Here is a 21,202-nt window from a genome sequence, read left to right as displayed (position 1 = left end):
CTGCAACCTCCTATGTATTGTTCCTGTCGGGTTCGTGAGGACAAGATAAAATTAATTACAGCATGCACAGATACATTTAAACAATCATTCTTCCTGCACTCTATATGTGAATGGAATGGGAAGAACTGCTGATAACAAGTATAATGGGACATATCCTGTGCCATGTACTGCATAGTGGTTTACAGAGAACAGACGTAGCTATAGAAACTAGAAAAATTTCACTGTATGTCACAGCAGAGTAATGTAGTACTATCAATGACATTCACTAACGAGTTACTGATCAGTGTCTCTCAGCTGCAGTAAATAGTTTTTCAATAATGTCAACCCATGGGCATTGAAATGGGTAACTTCTGATATCATCAGTTTGAAAATGTTTAGAAAACATAATTTATTGCTCTTATGTATACTAGATTATCAGCAAGTTTCGAAATGCAGGTATTCCAATACCAGTTTACTCTGCTTTCCACTGGGAGAAAAAGTGTGAACAAAGAAGTACTGTTAGCATTGCTTGTTTAAAAATAAAAAAAATTGAGGACATGATGTTTTATGAAAAATTATTTTAATATGCATTACATAATCAAAACCCTTTATTGTTGCACTGAAAACAAACCATCTTACTCATACACATATCAGTACTCAAAAAACACGGACAATCACAGATTTTGAATCATGTTGGTAATGAAAAAAAAAAAAAATAAAATTACAGAACTTTCATGACATTGTACAAAAACACCTCACTGATTAGTTAACAGCAACAGTCAGTACAGTTCCAGTTAAGGCTATTAAAAATTATTCATAAAACTCAAACAAATCTATCCACTGAGACAGCTAGTGAATGGCCTCACTAATCAGTTTATTACTACTGAAGATAAAAACAACACAAAATCAGGAACCCATAAGAATTACTTGTTGCATAACATCAAACCCAACTTATTTTAACAGACATTACATAGAATGTATTTAACTGTATATGAATAACCACAGGTACTTATTAGCATTTGACTAACTGCTTTCCATCTCCACTGGATGCTTAAAACTTACTGCCTTTTCAGATTACTGAAACTGTGTATGTGGATTTCCTTAAATGGGATCAATAAATCAAGTGACATCTCTTGGATGGAAAATGAAAGGAATATATATGTGAAAGCAAAAGTTCATGAAATAATAAAAGTGTGATGACAAATTGGTTTTCATATTCAAGTTGTGATGCGCATGCAACTATGTAGTAGATTAACAGCAGAAAATATAAGATATATTGAATGTTGACTATAGTCTTACACAACACTTATACAATATAATCATGTTTAGTATATGTAAATGTAGATCGTTTTTCTTATTAAGAACAGTATTGAACACCATACTACTGTAAAATACTTTAAATATTTACTGCAAGGAGTCATTTATGTTTCAGGACAGCTACTCACTAACTGATATTGGAAAGCTTATGTTTTTTTTCCCCCCAAAATATTTCAATTTGTACTAATTATCAAATAAGAAAGGAAGAAATGTAGTTTATCAAAAATCACTCATACTTACATCTTAAATTTTACATTTTCTCACCTGAAGATACAGCATCCATTTCACTCACAACATAACAAAATCATAAAATCTTTACTAGTATTGTTTTTGTGGCAAAATACCAGGACTTGCTGTTTTGTGTGCCATTGCAAACAGCCAAAAAATTTGAATTTTTCTATTGTGACACTCATTCTACAATTAACATGTATACAGGTCCAAATAGCAGTTACAATTCATAACACAGCTTGCAGATTTGACAGAGACTATATCAAACAGAATACAGCACCTACAATTTATTAACTATTATTTCATTTAAATGCTGTCCAATGGATTAATCAATTCAGAAAAATGTTAGGTGCTCACTGATGAATTTGAAAGACCAATAATGACAAAAATTAAAAATTTTAAACCTTCTAAGCATTATGCATCATTACTCCAAGAAGTGGACATGAAGAGTCAAAGATGTAATCAAGCAGTTTGAAACATATGCTACCTCTGTTTCATCCAGCATCAAGTTTCTTTATTTCCTCTGTTACAGCATAAATCTCATCCTCATCCAAAATTAACTTTTCAATGCTAAAGTTCTGAGTTTTTCTTTTCTTGTGTAACAATAACTGTCTTTCAGGATTTTTACAACTGGGAGAGGTTTAAACATCAGATCATAGCAATAAAAACTCAACACTAATCACATATTACAGGCTAGTCCAAGAATGTGTTAAAAATCTACACATACCCCTACAATAAGTTTCAACTTTGACTTTGTCATGCAACCTACAAAATACAAGGCAGGCAGGCCTTTAAGTATCCAAAGGTAAGGTATCTGATTCAGCCTTTTCTCTTATCAGAGAAAATTGTCACTGCAGTTCATTTATGAAATTAAGCAAACATCTACTCCATGTGCAAGACAATGCTACTCTTAGTAAATGCTCAATTTGATCAGTCGGTGCAGAGCTGAACGAAGTTGAGAAATATTCTGCAGACAAATACAAAGCAGAAATTGGAAGCCAAAAGTCAAGTACTTGTTCTCTTTAAAATGTGAAGTAAATGGCATTTACAAATATCTTTCATATCAATACTGACACTCAAATGAAAAGCATAATTTAAAATCTGAATGAAGACTGTAGGAACAGTCCAAAGATGAGTAGTGTGCTTTAAAGATGTGTAGACTGCATTGGTAGTATTTCACAGTCTTTATGAGTCACAAGAAAAATATAAATACAAAATAGGAAAACTATGAAGCAAATTAAGAGTAAAAAAAGTCTCACAAAGATTACATAGGTTGTGAAACATATGTCAGAAGCTCCAATAACTACGTAAGAGTAATGCAAAATATCTCAACTGATCTGCACTTCAAAACACAAAAAATTAAGAAAAATTGTTTTTATGTAGACAATTTTCATATTCTGATCAAAAAATTTCTAGAAAATGCTCAGCACCTGTACAAACAAGTATCAGAAAGACTGTTAAATCACTAAGAGGAGGAGTGAAACAGGGTGAACTGAGATAAGTACCACATATCCTGCACCTATAATAAGGGAGTAAAAATACAATTGGTCCTTAAACAGCACACTAAATCACAGAAGTACCAACTTCACTCACTATCCTTATGTACACCAAAGTCCAAATTACAATGAACAGTCTTTTTACAAGTTTCTCTCAACAGTGTTAACACATCATGTTAGTATCTCCATCTTGGGTCTGCTGAACAGAATCCTAGAACACATGAACAAGACAATGTATTTCAAAACCTCACTTTCACTTTAACAAAGAAACAAAAATACAAGACAATGGCTATGAAATACTTTCTTTTCAGACAGTTAAAATTAGTTTATAGAGCTACTTAGTTATGAAAAAGAACATGATATTTCTAGTTAAATACAGGAAAATTAAATTATCTCCAGATTATAAACTTTTTAGTTTGATGCCAAGCTATGAAAAGCTAATTCTCTGAATCCCCCCCATACACACACACGCGCGTTCGCGCTAATTGAACCTTCCAATGAGAAAACTCCTAACAAAAATGTATGTAATTAATACTATTACTACAGTGGAATGCACACTGCAGATATCAGTGTTTCGTCATGTCACGTTGATAATAATAAATACAAAAGGTATGTTGTGGACTGCAATACATACAAGAAAGTGGTATATTATTTGCACAGGATGTAGCATGTTATGCATTTCACCAGCTTACATGTAAGCATATGTCCCCAGTGTGCAGTGGATGTAGCAAGGAGATTACAACTGAGAGCTTGGCATTAAATGTCCCTTAAACTATGAGTCAGGAAATGGACTCTAGAGCATCAAGACTAGTGCCCACAGAGGCACAGAACCATGAACTGCCAGCGAAGCAATCATCACTGTGGCTTCCCTGGACACAGCAGCATGAACATCTCTGCTTTCAGAGTGGCTACTCAAACAGGGAAAAAACAAATTCCCTGATAATTCCTGTGTGAGGAGGAAGATGGTGTCAAGAAGCTCCTGATAAATAAATAGAAATAAATGGTGAGGGGGACAGCATACCACAATAACGACTTTTCTTTCCACTAAGCTCAGCTGTCAGTCAGCAACAGAAACCAAAACATTGCATCAAAACAGGTGTTCAGTTCATAGTGCTGTGAAATGTGTGAAAAAAACTGCAAATTGGCATTTTTAAGAAGAACAATACCAAAAATGCAACAGGAGCGTAATATGTAGGAAATCGTCCATGCAATCTGCCACTGATGATGCCTTGCAGAAAATAAAGGTGAAATGCGTATGCCACTAAAATTGTGTTTTATTCAGTTGCTGAGAGACAGTCCATACGTAAAAATTATCAATATACCGAAAGCTATTAATGTGTAATAATATTTTCATTGTGCCTGTCTGCAACTCAATGGATCATCTTTACAGTGAATAGCAATGTAATATTGTTGATATTACAACCTCGAGCTTCCACTGTTTGAAAAATTATTATTTATTAGTCATGAATAAGAACAGTACACTAACATGAATAAAAACATTTATTCATCATCAATGAATAAAAAGTGTGAATCAAAAGTATTTCGAATAATAGATAAACCTGAAATCCAAACACATTTTTTGCTCTAATTCTTGGTCATTTGTTAAACAAATAAACTTTTTGTTGCTATAAAATTAATTTTCAGAAAAACTCGTCAGAAAGTTTATTTGATATTCGAGGATTTGTCACTGTGACAAAAAATATAGCGGTGTAATTTCTTCTTAAATTGTCTTTATTTCAGGATGATAATGTAAGACTTTCAGATCATGATTTTCTTCACGAAACATTGAGAAATCACCAATTCCATTCTAGCTTCTAGTAAATAACTGTTTCGATTCCACATTAGCTTCACCTCCCAAATCATGTTCCAAACTTAAAAACAAATTTTCTTTTTGTGTTATAACATCACTTGATATTCATACCTGATTTCTTTGACATTTCTTTGATTGTTATATGTCTGTAGTTCGTTGCAAGCATCCCTTGGTCATAGACAGCAATACAAGTGGACTAGTAAATTTTGAGTCATAGGTAAACCATTTCTGCAATTGTTGCAGTTGGTGTAGAAAGGAGAAAAAAAGGCTTCCAATCTTCTCTTGATTACTTCCTCAATAACAAAAGTTGCCAGCTGCTGCGATATTATGAATACTTATATAAAAAAAAACCAGGCTCTATTTCAAAAATTTTAAATCTCAAAGCACTATGTAACTGCAAAGACATGTCAGATTAAAAAATTATGGAACGCTTACTCAGAGGTAGTCCTAAAACATCTTCGGATGACTTTGTACATCCAGCAGCACTCCACAAATATTTTAGGAGGCACTAGATTTAAAGTCAGTTGATGTCAGTCCTTAGCAACCACCAAGTTATTACTTTGTTCACTCATTTTCTAAAACAACAGACATTAACAAACTGTGTAATTATGTCAACTAGACCCTCTTATCTGATAGTGTTAGCAATCTTGGTACAATGGAGAAGGTATTCCAGATTAGAAATTTCTGTTGGCTGCATTCTCATCTTGGCTAATTACGTACAGTAACTTCCACATGTTAGCAGTGGGAACAGTAAAGTTCTGGAAAGTGCAAAATGACTGGAATTGCACCATGTCGGTAGTGTAGCTGCTAAGGCCATCGGCCTATGAAGCATTTTTGTATTGCATTTACTATGCTGTAAAGCAAGTAAAGCTGCACTCAACCTGAAAGTTGCTTTGAACACTTCAGTTATTTACTATGCATTGTGCTATTGGCTGTATTTATGCTTCTTCCATCTTTGAAACAACTTATCCCGCAAGTTATGGTTGACCTATGGTTCTACACACACTCCAAAACAATGTGCAGCTTCACTTGGCTTTTTTGTCATTGTTAGAGGTGAAGTGACAAGTAATAGAAAAAATTGCATGACCAATTAGGGATCAAAACCTAGACCTTTATCTTAGTGATATGGAACTGAAGCCATTCTCCCTCCTGTAAAAACCACCAGTAATTTATGTATCAAGCAGAAACTGCACTGAAGCAAGAGAACAAACACTAACCACAAATATGTAGAAAAAGTAAAGAAAGAAATCCGGTAGCATTTTATGCTGTTCATTTTTTAAGTTATGAATAATAAATAAATATTTGTATTCACAAAGAGGAATCATATCATTGTCCATGGATGATTCATTTGCAAATAAATTCATTTGAAGAAGTTATTTATCTGCATAATTAACTAGAAAAAAATTTGTTTGAACAATGCCCATATCTGCGCATAAATGTTTTTCTGTCATGAACTGATGTAATCTACATTGGTCTCCATTTTTTTTTCCATCTATAATCTGCCAACCTGTGCCTTGCTCCAATCATATCATATGTGATGCTCTATAGATCAACTAGAGTCCAGCAGTTTTGGCAATTTAATGTAAAATCTAATAAGTAGCACAAAATGCAAATTTAACTGCTTTTGTTCTGCAGCCACTGATTTTTATCTTTGCCATTACAACATCTATGCAATAACTGAAAAGAGGGGGAAGAAGCAGCTAAGAAGCTCACAATGAAATGAAACATATGGCTGAAAAATTTAAATTAACAAGAAATACTAAACTAGCACAGCAATGAGGAACCATATGCTGTACAGTTCAACCATAGAAGCACACGAAGTAAATGTCACAAAACAATTTCATTTTTGTAGCTCCCTGAATCGGGAACACTGTGCAATTACTGTGCTTCAAAAATCAAAGCTTATGTTTCCTATTCTAGCCATTTCCCTTATAAATGACACACAGCCTCTCCCTTCAACAAAATATTACATAGAAGAATAGTGATAGATAATATCACACATTCCCTATATGTCATCTTGGCTGCTCCATCATCAGTATTCCTCTGGTGTCAATATACCCCAGGTGTTCAGTACAATGACACCTGTTTTCTAGTGATTTTAATATTTTATTGTCATGTATATTTTACAACATCTGAACAAGTAAACTGTTTGATGGTACTAAGAACACCAGTGATGAAGATTTGAACTCTTATGGGTTCCAACAGCCTTTCAACAGTGTTGGTATCTTACATTCCAGTACTGAAAGTTGGTTGGTTGAGAGGTTAAGGGACTAAACAGCCCATCAGACCCTCAATAAAGAGAGAGAGCATTTGGACTGGTTTGGTTCTGTTTTGCTTCAAGGTGCAAAAAACAACTGTGGTCATACGCGCCCAAGTCAAAACTATAGAACACGAAGACAGAAAAGAATTAAAAAAACGACTATGTCAGTCCCAATGGACATAATAGAAGACAGCTAAAAACAAGCACGTGCAAAAAGTGCTAAAAAAAAGACACCATACAGAAATGGAGGTCCAAAACTAAAAATTAAATCACCTTCGCCATATTGCTTTGGCAGATAAAAAGTAAAATGCGGTTGACAGCCTGCTGAAACGGCCGATAACTCAGACGGTGAACCCAAGTGGGAGCATAAACAGTTAAAAAAATGGGCAGTCAATCAGGAAGTAGTGGACAGTTAAAACTTGGGCGCATTGTGTACAGAGTTGTGAAGTAGCGCCACTTATCAAATGACAATGGCTAAAATGGCAGAGCTCAACACGCAGGCTACTTAAAATGACCTCCTCCCGGTGGGACAGCCGAGAGGAGGTCGTCCAAACCACTGGGAGAGGCTTAATAAGATGGAGCTTATTTCTGTGAAGCGAGGACAATTGGCGATGCCAAAGGGACACCATCTCCTGGCAGACGGCAACACAGAGATCATAGGAGGGAATATAGGAACTTGCACACTGAGGTACGAGGACTGCAGCCTGCGCAGCAGCATCAGCAGCCTCGTTTCCTGGCAGACTGACATGACCAGGAACCCACAGAAACATCACACTGGCTCCACCAAGAGTGAGCAAGTGATAGTTTTTCTGGACCTGCTGCACTAAGTGATTGGCAGTGTACAGCACACACAGACTTTGAAGGGCGCTGAGTAAGTCTGAGTAGAGGACACAATCGGCTGTGTTGCCGGACGTACTCCATGGCCTGATAAAGGGCGAAGAGCATGGCTGTAACTACTGAGTAGTGTGCCGGAAGCTGATATTGAAAGACACGGGTGCCAATGACGAAGGCACACTCGACCCCACAGTCAGTCCGAGAGCCATCGGTGTACAGAAAGGTACTATCACGAAGTTCCACATGAAGGTCATGAACCTGAAGGTGATAGACCGATGCTGGAGTAATGTCCTTAGGAAATGAATGAAGGCCAAGGTTAACATGGACCACTTCACGAAGCCAAGGTGGTGAGGGGTTCACAGCCACCGCGAAAGGTGCAGGTAGTGTGAAGTTAAGACGCCTTAACAAGTGCCGAAAGCAGACTCCAGGAGGGACAGACTCCAGGAGGGACACGTCCCATACTGGGAATCAAAGGAGAAGGCATAGGATGGGTAGCCACGCATGGCAGACAAACAGAATGCATATCTGCTGAGAAGAAAGTCACGGCGGTAGAGCAGTGGTAGTTCAGCACCTTCAGCCTACACACTCTCAACCGGGCTAGTGCTAAAGGCACCCGTGGCCAAACGGATGTCACAATAGTGGATAGTGTAGAGATGGCATAAGATGGATGGACATGCAGACGCATAAACAAAGCGCCCATAGTTGAGTTTCAAATGGACAAGGGACCAGTACAAATGGAGGAGGATGGTTCGATCAGCACCCCAGGAAGTACCATTGGGGACACATAGGAGGACCAAGAGAGTTTCCTATCGAGCATGAGCCCCAGGAATTTCGTAGTTTCAATGAACAGAAGGGCAACAGGCCCAAGATTTAAAGATGTTGGGAGAAACCAATTGCATTGCCAGAAATTCATACAGACTGTTTTGTCAGGGGAAAAGTGAAAGCCATCATCGATGCTCCAGAATTAAAAACGATCGAGACATCGCTGAAGATGCCGCTCAGTGAGACAGGTCCCTGGAGAACTACAATAGATGGCAAAATTGTCAACAGAAAGGGAGCCGGACATGCCTGGCGGGAGACAGGCCATTATAGGGTTAATGGCGATTGGCAAAGAAAATGAAGCTCAGGACGGAACCCTGAGGCACATCGTTTTCATGGATAAAGGTGTCCGACGAGGCAGATCCCACCCACACCTTAAAAACTCGGTCTGTTAAAAATGCCTAAAGGAAACAGGGAAGGCGGCCACAGAAGCTCCATTTGTAAAGAGTACGGAGGATACCAGTTCTCCAGCAGGTGTCGCAGGCCTTCTCCAAATCGAAAAAACATGGCCATAGTCTGGGATTTCCACAGAAAACCATTCACGACATGGATGGACAAAGTAACGAGATGGTCAACTGCAGAACGCTGGGCTCTAAATTCACACTGTGCATTTGTCAGTAAATTGTGAGACTGGAGCCACCATACCAGCCGGGCATGAATTATATGTTCCATCACCTTGCAAATGCAGTTGGTAGGAGAGATGTGGTGCTAACTACAAGGAAGGTTTCTGTCCTTACCAGGCTTAGGTATGGGTACGATGGTGGCTTCACGCCAGTGTCCGGAAAATGTGCCCTCTGCCAGATGCAGTTGTACACGTTAGCCTTTTAAGTGGGCATGACGGATACATCTACATCTACATTTATACTCCGCAAGCCACTCAACGGTGTGTGGCGGAGGGCACTTTACGTGCCACTGTCATTACCTCCCTTTCCTGTTCCAGTCGCATATGGTTCGCGGGAAGAACGACTGTCTGAAAGCCTCCGTGCGCGCTCTAATCTCTCTAATTTTACATTCGTGATCTCCTTGGGAGGTATAAGTAGGGGGAAGCAATATATTCGATACCTCATCCAGAAATGCACCCTCTCGAAACCTGGCGAGCAAGCTACACCGCGATGCAGAGCGCCTCTGTTGCAGAGTCTGCCAACTGAGTTTGTTAAACATCTCCGTAACGCTATCACGGTTACCAAATAACCCTGTGACGAAATGCACCGCTCTTCTTTGGATCTTCTCTATCTCCTCCATCAACCCGATCTGGTACGGATCCAACACTGATGCGCAATACTCAAGTATAGGTCGAACGAGTGTTTTGTAAGCCACCTCCTTTGTTGGTGGACTACATTTTCTAAGGACTCTCCCAATGAATCTCAACCTGGTACCTGCCTTACCAACAATTAATTTTATATGATCATTCCACTTCAAATCGTTCCGCACGCATACTCCCAGATATTTTACAGAAGTAACTGCTACCAGTGTTTGTTCTGCTATCATATAATCATACAATACAGGATCCTTCTTTCTATGTATTCGCAATACATTACATTTGTCTATGTTAAGGGTCAGTTGCCACTCCCTGCACCAAGTGCCTATCCGCTGCAGATCTTCCTGCATTTCGCTACAATTTTCTAATGCTGCAACTTCTCTGTATATTACAGCATCATCCGCGAAAAGCCGCATTGATCTTCCGACTCTATCTACTAGGTCATTTATATATATTGTGAAAAGCAATGGTCCCATAACACTCCCCTGTGGCACGCCAGAGGTTACTTTAACGTCTGTAGACGTCTCTCCATTGATAACAACATGCTGTGTTCTGTTTGCTAAAAACTCTTCAATCCAGCCACACAGCTGGTCTGATATTCCGTAGGCTCTTACTTTGTTTATCAGGCGACAGTGCGGAACTGTATCGAACGCCTTCCGGAAGTCAAGAAAAATAGCATCTACCTGGGAGCCTGTATCTAATATTTTCTGGGTCTCATGAACAAATAAAGCGAGTTGGGTCTCACAGGATCGCTGTTTCCGGAATCCATGTTGATTCCTACATAGTAGATTCTGGGTTTCCAAAAACGACATGATACTCGAGCAAAAAACATGTTCTAAAATTCTCCTCCTGCACAGTGGGTTCAATGGATATATCCGTCCACAGCGTTCTGTGGCTAGTAGCTAGTGGGAATGACGAGTTATCGGCCTGCCGTTGACACTGTGGTATTAGTTGAGCTTCGTCCACTAGCTGGCAGCTCTTTTCACGCAACACAGCGTGTTCTAGGCTAGTTATAACATTGTCCACCGAGCGCGCATCGAGAAAATGCGTCCTGTGAAGCAGCCGCAAAAGTGTGCCTTTTTCGTCTGTGTTTACCGCAGCATTAGTGAGTGATCTTTTGCAATGGCGAAAAGAAGTCTTATCAGATTCTGAGATTGAGAAGCTACTTTTAGAAAGTGACAATAATTTCAGTGACAGTTCTAAAAGTTTTCAAGATACAGATGTTGAGGCTAGTGAATGTGACTTCGATTCAGAAACATCTGACGACGAGACACTACTGCAGCAGATGGTACCTAGTGAATTTGTGCGTACTAGTTCAGTTCGTATTCAATATTTGTTCAGTGGTAATAGTGGTACAGTTGTGCCTCTAAAACAAAACGATGTGATGAGCTGTTTTATGTGTTTTGTGGATGATGCTTTGTGCACAATGATAGCTGAACAGACGAACTTATATGCAGAACAGTTCATAGCTTCTCATCCCAATTTAGCAGCACACTCCAGGGTTCACAGTTGGCAGAATACTACACGCGATGAGGTAAAAACACTTATTGGAATCCTTGTACTTCAAGGAATTCTTCACAAACCAGACCACAAAATGTACTTTCCAAAGAGGGAACCAGTTGACACACCTTTCTTCAGGAAAGTGAGGAGTGAAAAGCGGTTTCATCTTCTATGGAAATTCCTCCACTTTGCTGACAATACCTCATGTGATGCACTAGGCACTATCAGCAGAAAACTATTCAAAATTCACCCCATTATGGAGCATCTGCGGCGTAAATTCAGATCAGTCTACATGCCAGAAAGGAACATCACCATTGATGAATTGTTGTATCGTTGTTGCTCTGGAAAGGACGGCTTGGATGGAAGCAATTTATTCCATCAAAGCGTAGCAGATTTAGAATCAAATTGTATGAACTCTGTGAAAGCAGTTCCGGGTATGTATGGGACTTTATTGTTTACACTGGAAAGTACACAATTATGGTATCCACTATCCAGACAAAAAAATAACATCTTGAATTGTTTTGGAGCTTGCACACGATCTACTCGGGAAAGGCCACAGTATTTATCTTGACAACTGGTACACCAGTACAGATTTGGTGAACAAACTAACCAGCAATAACACCGATGTTGTCGGCACAATGCGGCAAGACAGGAAGGGGTTCCCTGACTTCGTAAAAAAGGAAAAACTGAAGAAAGGGGAGTACATAACAGGGTACAAAGGCAAGCAGATGGTACTGAAATGGAAAGACAAAAGAGACGCTCTTATGGTCAGCACCTTCCATGACGATACATTTGTAAATGTAAACTCGAAGAAGGGAATCGTTCAAAAGCCACAAGTTGTCGTTGACTACAACAGGAATATGGGGGGTGTGGATAGGTGCGATTCTCAGTTTCGAAGCTACCAGATGGCCACAAGCAGGCTGAAAAAATACTATCAGAAGCTTTTCCGCCACTTGTTGGACATTGCATGCTACAATGCATACATTCTGTACAAGAAGCATGGTGGCGAACAAGTAGAATGAGCTTCCTGATTAGTCTTGGTGCACAGTTGACCATATCTTCACCACATCATGGGACATCAGTAGGATGCCCACCTCAAACACCAAAAGCAACACGCCTTACAGCCAGGCATTTTCCAGACCTTCTGCCACCCACAATGAAGAAAAGACCAACAAGGAGGTGTGTGGTGTGTACGAGAAAAGGCCTTCACAAAGAGACTTCATACTGGTGCACAGAATGCGAAGTTTCCTTGTGTGCGCACCTTGTTTTAAAATGTTTCACACTGAAAACGATATGTAATATTGTGAAAATACAGTTTTGTTAACTTCTGCAATATATTTTATTCATTTCCACCCAATATCAATTTAAATTCAAAAATGAAAACACGAAGGAAAACGTGAGAACAGTGCGCAGCACCACCGCGAACGGGCGCGCTGGCGTATATTACCCACTGTGGAAGAGGCGCACGCGCACGCAAACTACCCACTTAACAGGTTAAGCAGAAAGTGCTTGCCCGCAAGAGAAAGGTGCTGAAACATCTGAATGTGGATGGCATCTGGCCCTGGGGCGGAGGATCGAGATGAACTGAAAGCAAGATCTAGCTCCCCCAGAGTAAAGGCGGCATTCTAGCACTCGTGATTCAGAGAAGAGAAGGATATCGCCCGAGCTGCCTCCGCTTGTTTCCGATGGAGGAAGGCAGGGTGATAGTGGGAAGAGCTCAAAACTTTTGCAAAATGGCTGCCCAATGTGTTGGAGATAGCAGTTGAGTCTACGAGGAAATCATTGCTAAAGTCAGGCCGGAAATTGGGGAATGGATTTTGGTCCCAGAGAGCCATTGGAGGTTGGTCCACACGACAGTGGAAGGGGTGGAACTGTCAAAAGAACTACTGAATGAAATCCAAATAGCTTTTTTGCTATCTAAAAGAACGTGATGACACTTTGCACGCAGCTGTTTATAATTAATGCAGTTCACCATCATAATATGACTGTTAAAAATGCGGAGAGCACGTTTCTGTGCACGAATTGCATCACAGCATGCCTCAGTCCACCAAGGGACTGGGACATGACACGGTACAGAGGAAGTGCGAGGAATGGAACATCGTGCAGCAGTAAACATAATGTTTGCGAAATATTGCACCTGATCATCACAACTAGGGAAATCTTGGTCTTCATAGGTCGCCAGGGAGGAGTAAAGCTGCCAGTCAACCTTAGTAAGCTGCCATTTGGGCATGCAGGCGAATGGTGTAGGAGTCAGCACATGGGAAATGGTTGTTCGAGTAGGTGTCAGAATGAACGGACCACTCAAGACGATGGGCAAGCTGGGCAGTGCAGAAGGATAGGTCCCAATGGGAATACATGTGCGAGGAGTTGGAAAGGAAAGTGGGTGCTCCAGTGTTAAGGCAGAAGAGGTGAAGTTGGTTAAGAAGGTCAGCTAAAAGGGCACCTCTCTGACAGGTCCTGGGAGAACTCCAAAGGGGATGATGCACATTAAAGTCACCGAGTAGCAAAAATGTGGGAGGTAGCTGCCCAAGAAGCTGAAGGAAGTCTGCCCTGGAGACATCGAATGACGGAGAGACATAAATGGTACAGAGGGAAAAAGTCAGGTGGGGAAGGAAGAGGCAAACTGCAACAGCTTGAAGATGGGTAGTCATGAAGATGAGTTGACTATGAATGTCATTTCATATGAACAGCATGATGCCCCCATGAGATGGAATGGCGGCCTCAGGGGGAAGGTCAAAACGAATCGGCAGGAAATGTGAAAGCTCAAAGCGGTCATGAGGGCACAATTTCGTTTCCTTGAAGACATAGTACAAGGGGATACTGCAATGATAAAAGCAGATGTAAATCCTCTTTGTGGGACTGAAGACCGTGAATGTTCCACTGAAGGAGAGTCATGGTGAGGAAGAGATGTAGGGGTGTCACCTCAGCGGCTGCCGAGTGACAGCTGGTGAGGAGTCGCTAGTACAGGGCACAGGAGGAGGATCCACAGAAGCATCGGCTTGCTTGTTCAGTCGGTCTGTGGAATCCAACACTGAAAAATGGTTGGTGGTGCATACCAGCTACACGGAGGTCATCCGGGCTAAGGTATCACGTGGTGACACCGTCTAAAAGGATCTTCGAGTTGGCGAAGGAGAAGACCATTTGCCTTTGGTGCACTTCTTCGAACCTTTCCAGTCAGATGAAGACTCTGGTGTTGTTTGGCTGGAGGAATGGAGGAAGTCTTCATGGGAGTACTCCTCCTGTCCTTTCCAGCCTACCAGTTGTGTAGCTGGTGGCTTTGCCCCTTGAAGCAAGAGTTTGACGGCTTGTGGGATGGTGACACTACCTTGACACTGGGTCATTTCACAACCTCAGAGCTGAATTGGAGGTCACTCGTCTGCATGGCCATGTCCTTCATGAAGCGAGGGTAACAAGAACAGAACTATAGGTGCCAGATGGGAGAATGCAGGGTTTGCAACTAACCAGTGACTTGTGAGCTAATGGGTTAAGGCACTTTCTCCTTTACCCGGGTCTCTTGGACAGCCTGCTCACCAAGATTCACCGAACAATCTCGAGATACAGTGGCATGGCTGCCATTGCAGTTGATACATCAGGAAGGAGAAAGTGGACAATTGCCCTTGTGCGCATCCCTACCACAGGTGACACATTTGGCTGGGTGTCGACAAGACGTTCTAGTGTGGTTGAAATGATGACACTGGTAGCAGCGCATAGGGTTTGGAATATACGGCTGGACTGTGACAACTTCATAGCCTGCTTTGATCTTGGACAGAATCACCACTCCATCAAAGGTGAGAAAAGAGCACTAAGGAGGAACATACCTTTTTCATTACACGATGGATGGCAATGATAATCTGATCAGAGAGATAAGACTGGATTTTGGCTTCAGTTAGACTGTCAAGCAGCCAGGTGTAAATTACACCATGGGATGAAATCAAGGGTCTATGGGCCTCGACACGAACAGGGTAGCCTTGGAGAATCGAGGCAGCAAGCAGTTGTTGTGCTTGATAATCAGAAGTAGTCTCCAAAAGCAAAGTGCCATTCCATAAACGAGCACATGATTTCACAGGGCCAGCAAGTGCATCTACACCTTTCTGAATAATAAATGGATTTACCATGGCGAAGGACTGACGGTCTACAGAATGTGAGACCACAAGGAACCGTGGTGCAGCGGGAAGGGTCTTTGAATCATTAGCTTCATTACGTTTAAGTTTCGTAGATGTGTATCGGCAAGATGATTGAGTCATTGCGAAAAATCCCCCATGATTGCCAAGGTCTCTGATGGCATGCTCCTTCCAACTGGGAGTCCCCTTCACAAGGGGGCGCACCTCTCTTAGGTAATTGTTCACTCCTCAGGTCACACCTCCCCATCACCTGACAGAGACGTTTGGGCCGGCCTTCAGGAGCACACAGGGAAGAAAAAGAGGAACCTTAAACACCGAAGTGGAGGAACAAGAGGAGAAGGGAAACAAAGAAAGAAAAAGGGAAAGAAAAACAAAGGTGACACTGTTCTTACGTCAGCGACAGACAATGCAGAACATTCCCAATAATGTCCCGGACATGTTCCCCAAGTGAGGGGAAAAAGATTAGCAAGAGGATAGACATGCAGCACAGAAGGGAAAAAATGCTGCAAAAGTTGGGACCCCGTGGTAGCCAAGCCCCAACCTGCCAAAGAGTGGTGAGCCCCCTGGAGGGGGAGGAGGGGGGGGGGGGGGGAGGAGCAGTTGGAGTTAGTGATGTCTTATGTTTGTCAGAAGTGCGACTGAATTATGAAACTATGTAGAGGCGGTAAATTTGAGGCATCGAAAAACATTGATGCCAGAACTGAGAAACAATTAAGACAGTTCAGTATGCAGATCAGAGAGCTAAGGAAGGTCCATGGCCTCATTGGTGGTGTCGCATTTGACCCCTGCAAATCTGACCAACCTGATTAAGCTCTTTGATCATCAGCTAGTATCAAGGATAAGAAATACTGAAGGTTTTTCTATCGTTGAAATGAAACTCCTAAAATGTAAAATAGTTTGCAACAGAAAATACAAACCCCTTTCACCCTGCCTTTGCCCTGAAATTAGTTTAACATGTTATTTCTGAGAACAAAAACCACATTCTCAAAGAAAACAAGAACCCGTTCAACTGTCCATACATCATTCACCAATATTAGATGGAATCCACAAGATAATGTTTAGGCTGGAGAGCCAGAAGCAGGATCATACCTAGGGGATGGCGAGATGGGCCCCTGACGAGGGCACATGCACAGAGGGGGCACAGAAACTGAAGAGGGGGGGGGGGGGGGGGGGGGGGGAGAGAACCTAAAAATAAAGATGACTTATTCACCGGGAGATATACTAACACTTGTGTACCAATCTTCTGCCTTCGAGAAGAAGGTTTTACCTCAGGCCTTACCAATCTAAGCACAAGCGATTCTTCTGACTGGGTAGAAATCATTTACAGGGCTCCACAAGGCTAATATGCAATAAGCAAAATTAGTTCTTTTTGTAGATGACATTATTATCACGATCAATCCAAACATACAAACAGCAGTAGAAGAAATAGTAATTGTTGTTATTTGTTCAGTTCTGCACGTTAAGAGGTACCACGCAAAGGGTAAGTGCAACACACAGTGAGGAATGATAGTTACAGTGGAAAAAACTTTTTAGATTTCCATTTTGATGGGAATTTGAGCTGGAAATAAACACATTTGGAATTCCTAAAACAACTGATTTTGCCACATTTGCACTAATCAGTGCACATCTTGAGAACAAAGAAATCAGTAAGATGACATAGTTTGCATATTTTCATTCAGTGTCATGGTTGGTTAGTTTCATGTTCCATGGAGAGAACATACTTATGTGGAAACAGTCATTTTACATTCATATTGGAAATTAATTTCTACATATTATTATATTCTGAACATTTCTAATTTTTTTCTGTGCTAAGTCTTTAAGAAAGAAAGTCTGCATTGCTCAGACACTTGTTGTAAGAATAATATGTGGTGCTCACCCTTGACCATCTTTTAGACGTTTGTTTAAGGAATTAGGCACTTTGACCACTGCTGCACAGTACATTCATTCACTCATGAAGTTTGTTGTAAATAATCCACTGCAGTTCAGAAGGAACAATGGTGTACATAATCCACTGCAGTTCAGAAGGAACAATGGTGTACATAATCATAAGGGGCAGTGAAATGAAAACGAGATAGATGGAAAAAAGGTAGGTACACTGCTTGTTATTTCAAAAGTAATTGTCATGACTGGTCTTACCTCACTGCGAGATAAGACCATCAATGCCATCAGTGAAAAATGTTTTCGGTTGCCTATGGAACTATGATTGCACCCAGCCAAAGCAAATCTTGAGGGTTCCAAAAATAAGGTAATTAACATGGGGAGATATCAGGATAGCAAGGACGACGCGTAATGAATTCTCAGTGATACTTCTGCAACATAGTTGAAATATGTGAGCAGAGATTGTTTTGATCATGCTGCAAAAGTTTTGCTGGGAAGCCCTTACACATCCTCCATACAGTTCCGATCTTTCCTTATGACATTTCCATATTGTTGGAGCCCTGAAAAAAAGACTTCTGTGGCCATCAATTTGCTTCCAACGATGCGGTGCAAGCCTGGATACAATCCTGTTTCACAGATAACCACAAATATTTTTCATGAAGGTATTAACCACCTTTTCTCACAAAGGGATAAATGTAATAACAGTTATGGCAATTACTTTTGAAATAATAAACCATTTACTTACTTTTTCCATCTATCTCATTTTCATTTCAATGCTCTTTTACAATACCAGAAGGAAAAATGACATTCATTACTCTACATTAATGCTGTCTTCAGCACAAAATGGTGCACACAAAGCTACCATCAAAATTTTTGATCACTTACCCAATGTTATAAATTGTCTGACAGTCAGCAAGGTTAAATTTAAAATCAAACTGAAACAGTTTTTCCTATACAACTCCTCCTATTCTCATTTCACATTAGGATTAATCATACAAATGATCCATGGAACATAAGTGTAACTGAATGCACATGGTTATCACAGTGTTATTTCGTTGATGTAGCATCACAAGGAAGTGACTACTATCAAACACACAACTTAGCTGACAACAATGTGCTTTGTTCACACAGCAGCCTGTCCACACAGGCTTGGGGATGTGGGGGAGGGGTCAAAGTTTGGCATTCCACCAGGGGTGCATGATCACGTTGGTACTGCCCTGTCCAGGAGGAGGGGGCATGATATGTAAATGTTTCTCTTTATAAAAGTGATAAATTACTACCTGTATCTTACCAACAAATGATAATCACTACCTGCACGTAAAAATTTCATTAAGTGGGTAATAAACGGAATTATGCATACTGTGTGAGAATTTGTTTATCTATGCATGACATCGGAACATTGGATACTGCATTTCTACAAGATGAGGTGGCCCTGACAGCTGTTTGCTGCCATTCGTCATTTGTTGGATCAGCTGTTGCTCCATGGAGATGCACCCCTCTCTGAGACATGCAGTGCTCCAGATGATGCTGAAGTACAAGACATTAAAAGGATGACATCACAAGTACAGCAGAAGATTCATTATGGCTCTATCCCTTGAAGTGGAAAGGTTGATCAATTAATGTAATGGATGTTAATGTTCATCGGTGGAGAGGTATTAAATGAAGTGTGATGATGTTTGGTTGGTGGGGCGCTCAACTGCGTGGTTATCAGCGCCCGTACAATTATCCAATCTTTGCTCAGCCCAATTTTGCCACTTTCCTGGATGATGATGAAATGATGAGGACAACACAAACACCCAGTCATCTCGAGGCAGGTGAAAATCCCTGACCCCGCCGGGAATCGAACCCGGGACCCCGTGCTCGGGAAGCGAGAACGCTACCGCGAGACCACGAGCGGCGGACATTAAATGAAGTGTGTCCTCCTGTAATATTCAGTTAATACACAATGCTTCATAAAGAACCTACATCTCTTATTTTGTGTATTCGAGGTTGTTTGGATCTACATTTTCAGTGTCAAGATTTCAGTTCACGGAGAAGAGTTCAGCGGCAAGAATAAGCAGGGTACATAAGCATGGTAAAGCAAATTGGGATCTCAGGTAATCATGTTATGATTTCTGTACCCTTTCAGCTCACACTCTTAATTTAACAATAAACTAGCTGAAGCAAAACACAGGTAACACTTCAGGCATTCCATCAGGATGTCTGTGAGGTTCCACAACAACAACAACAACAACAACAACAACAACAACAACAACATGAGTGTGGATCATTACATAAGATAACTTAATTCAATATGACCAATGTGGAGGTAACACAGGATGGTGAATCCCTTCATGGAGAAGCAGAACGAAAAATGCCATGCAACAGTAGCCCCCTCAACAGAGCAGAGTTTATTACATGGGACAGTAGCTCACCTGATGTTCCAACTCTGAATGAGGAGAAGTCTTATTTGCAACCACAAATCTGCTCCTAGTATCGTCAATGCAAATGGTGGGCTAGCAATTATTTTTAAAGGCAAACAATTGGCCAGTTCATTCCTCAAGATACAAGATACTGAGTCTGGTTCATTCTTAGCAACAACAATGTAGTTGGGAAAAAAAAGAAATACACCCCCCCCCCCCCCACACACACACACAAAGAAGTGGAGCCTAACCACACAAATCTAGGAAGGAATTTTAACTGTCCATTGCACAGGGTGTCCCATTCAAACTTTTAAGATTAATATTGTAGATGCTGAAGAGGATCCTAAACTAACCTCTATCAGAAGTAGTGTGTGCAAGTGATGGGGTCAATTTTTGAACTCTTATTTCAGTTTTATCAATGCAATATCCATGTATGATCTATAAAGAAATATCCTAAGTATCAAACAATGGCAAATCCAGAATGCAATAACAATAGTACAAACTGGATACATTGTTACTCCATACATCCTCTACGTAGAGATGGTGTTGAGGGACATACAAGAACATTCAAAAGCAGTCTGAACTAGCAGACAAAATCCTCCAGCTTAAGAAAAACACACACACACACACACACACACACACTCACACACACTCACACACACACACACACACACACACACACACACACACGGCCACTGTTGTCTGTTTATTACTCACTGCAGTCAGCCCTCAATACCCAGAGACAACCTGTGAAACATTTCTAAATGCCTTCTCTGAAAACTAACTAGAACAGATAGTTCAAAACCCCACTCATGACGGAAATATATTAGATCTAATGGCAACATCAAAACTGGTATTAGTTGTGACAAAAATGATTACCAAAGTACAAAGGGCAACTAAAGCAAGTTGAAAAATACATATGTTCAGTAAACTAGATAAAAAAATCAGTAGTTTCATGTCTCAATGAGGTACCTGAAACTTTCAGTACAGAGTAGAAGCATGTGGAGAAACTATGGCTCAAGTTTAAAAGAATAGTTGAGCAAGCACTGGGTAGATATGTACCCAGCAGAACAGTTCATAATGTTACGGACTCTCCGCAGTATACAGTCATTGTTAAGAAACATCTTAAAAGAAGAAAAAAAAAAGATTACTGCATAATAGGTGTATATACAGGACTATATATAGGAGATGCTGAATGTAACATATTTGGCTGTCAAGAGAGCAATGCGTGAAGCTTTCAGTGACTTCAGTAGCAGAATATTGTCAAATGATCTTTCACAAAATCTAAAGAAATTCTGGT

The 21,202-nt window shown here is 40.6% G+C and overlaps 1 protein-coding gene across 1 annotated transcript in view; it reads right to left on the bottom strand.

Annotated features, from left to right (window-relative positions):
- Nucleotides 1-569: 569 nt before the first annotated feature.
- Nucleotides 570-21,202, bottom strand: part of LOC126094661 (protein ILRUN) — a 41,997-nt gene continuing 21,364 nt past the window's right edge. The window contains exon 5 of the mRNA XM_049909168.1: nt 570-3,231. Coding sequence (XP_049765125.1) covers nt 3,184-3,231 — 48 coding nt within the window. The 3' untranslated portion in view covers nt 570-3,183. The remainder of the gene's footprint in view (nt 3,232-21,202) is intronic.

This window comes from Schistocerca cancellata, chromosome 8, assembly GCF_023864275.1.
Source record: "Schistocerca cancellata isolate TAMUIC-IGC-003103 chromosome 8, iqSchCanc2.1, whole genome shotgun sequence".
In the NCBI taxonomy this organism is placed as follows: domain Eukaryota; kingdom Metazoa; phylum Arthropoda; class Insecta; order Orthoptera; family Acrididae; genus Schistocerca; species Schistocerca cancellata.
Note: the sequence above shows the minus strand (reverse complement) of the source record. Positions and strands in the feature narration are given on the sequence as shown.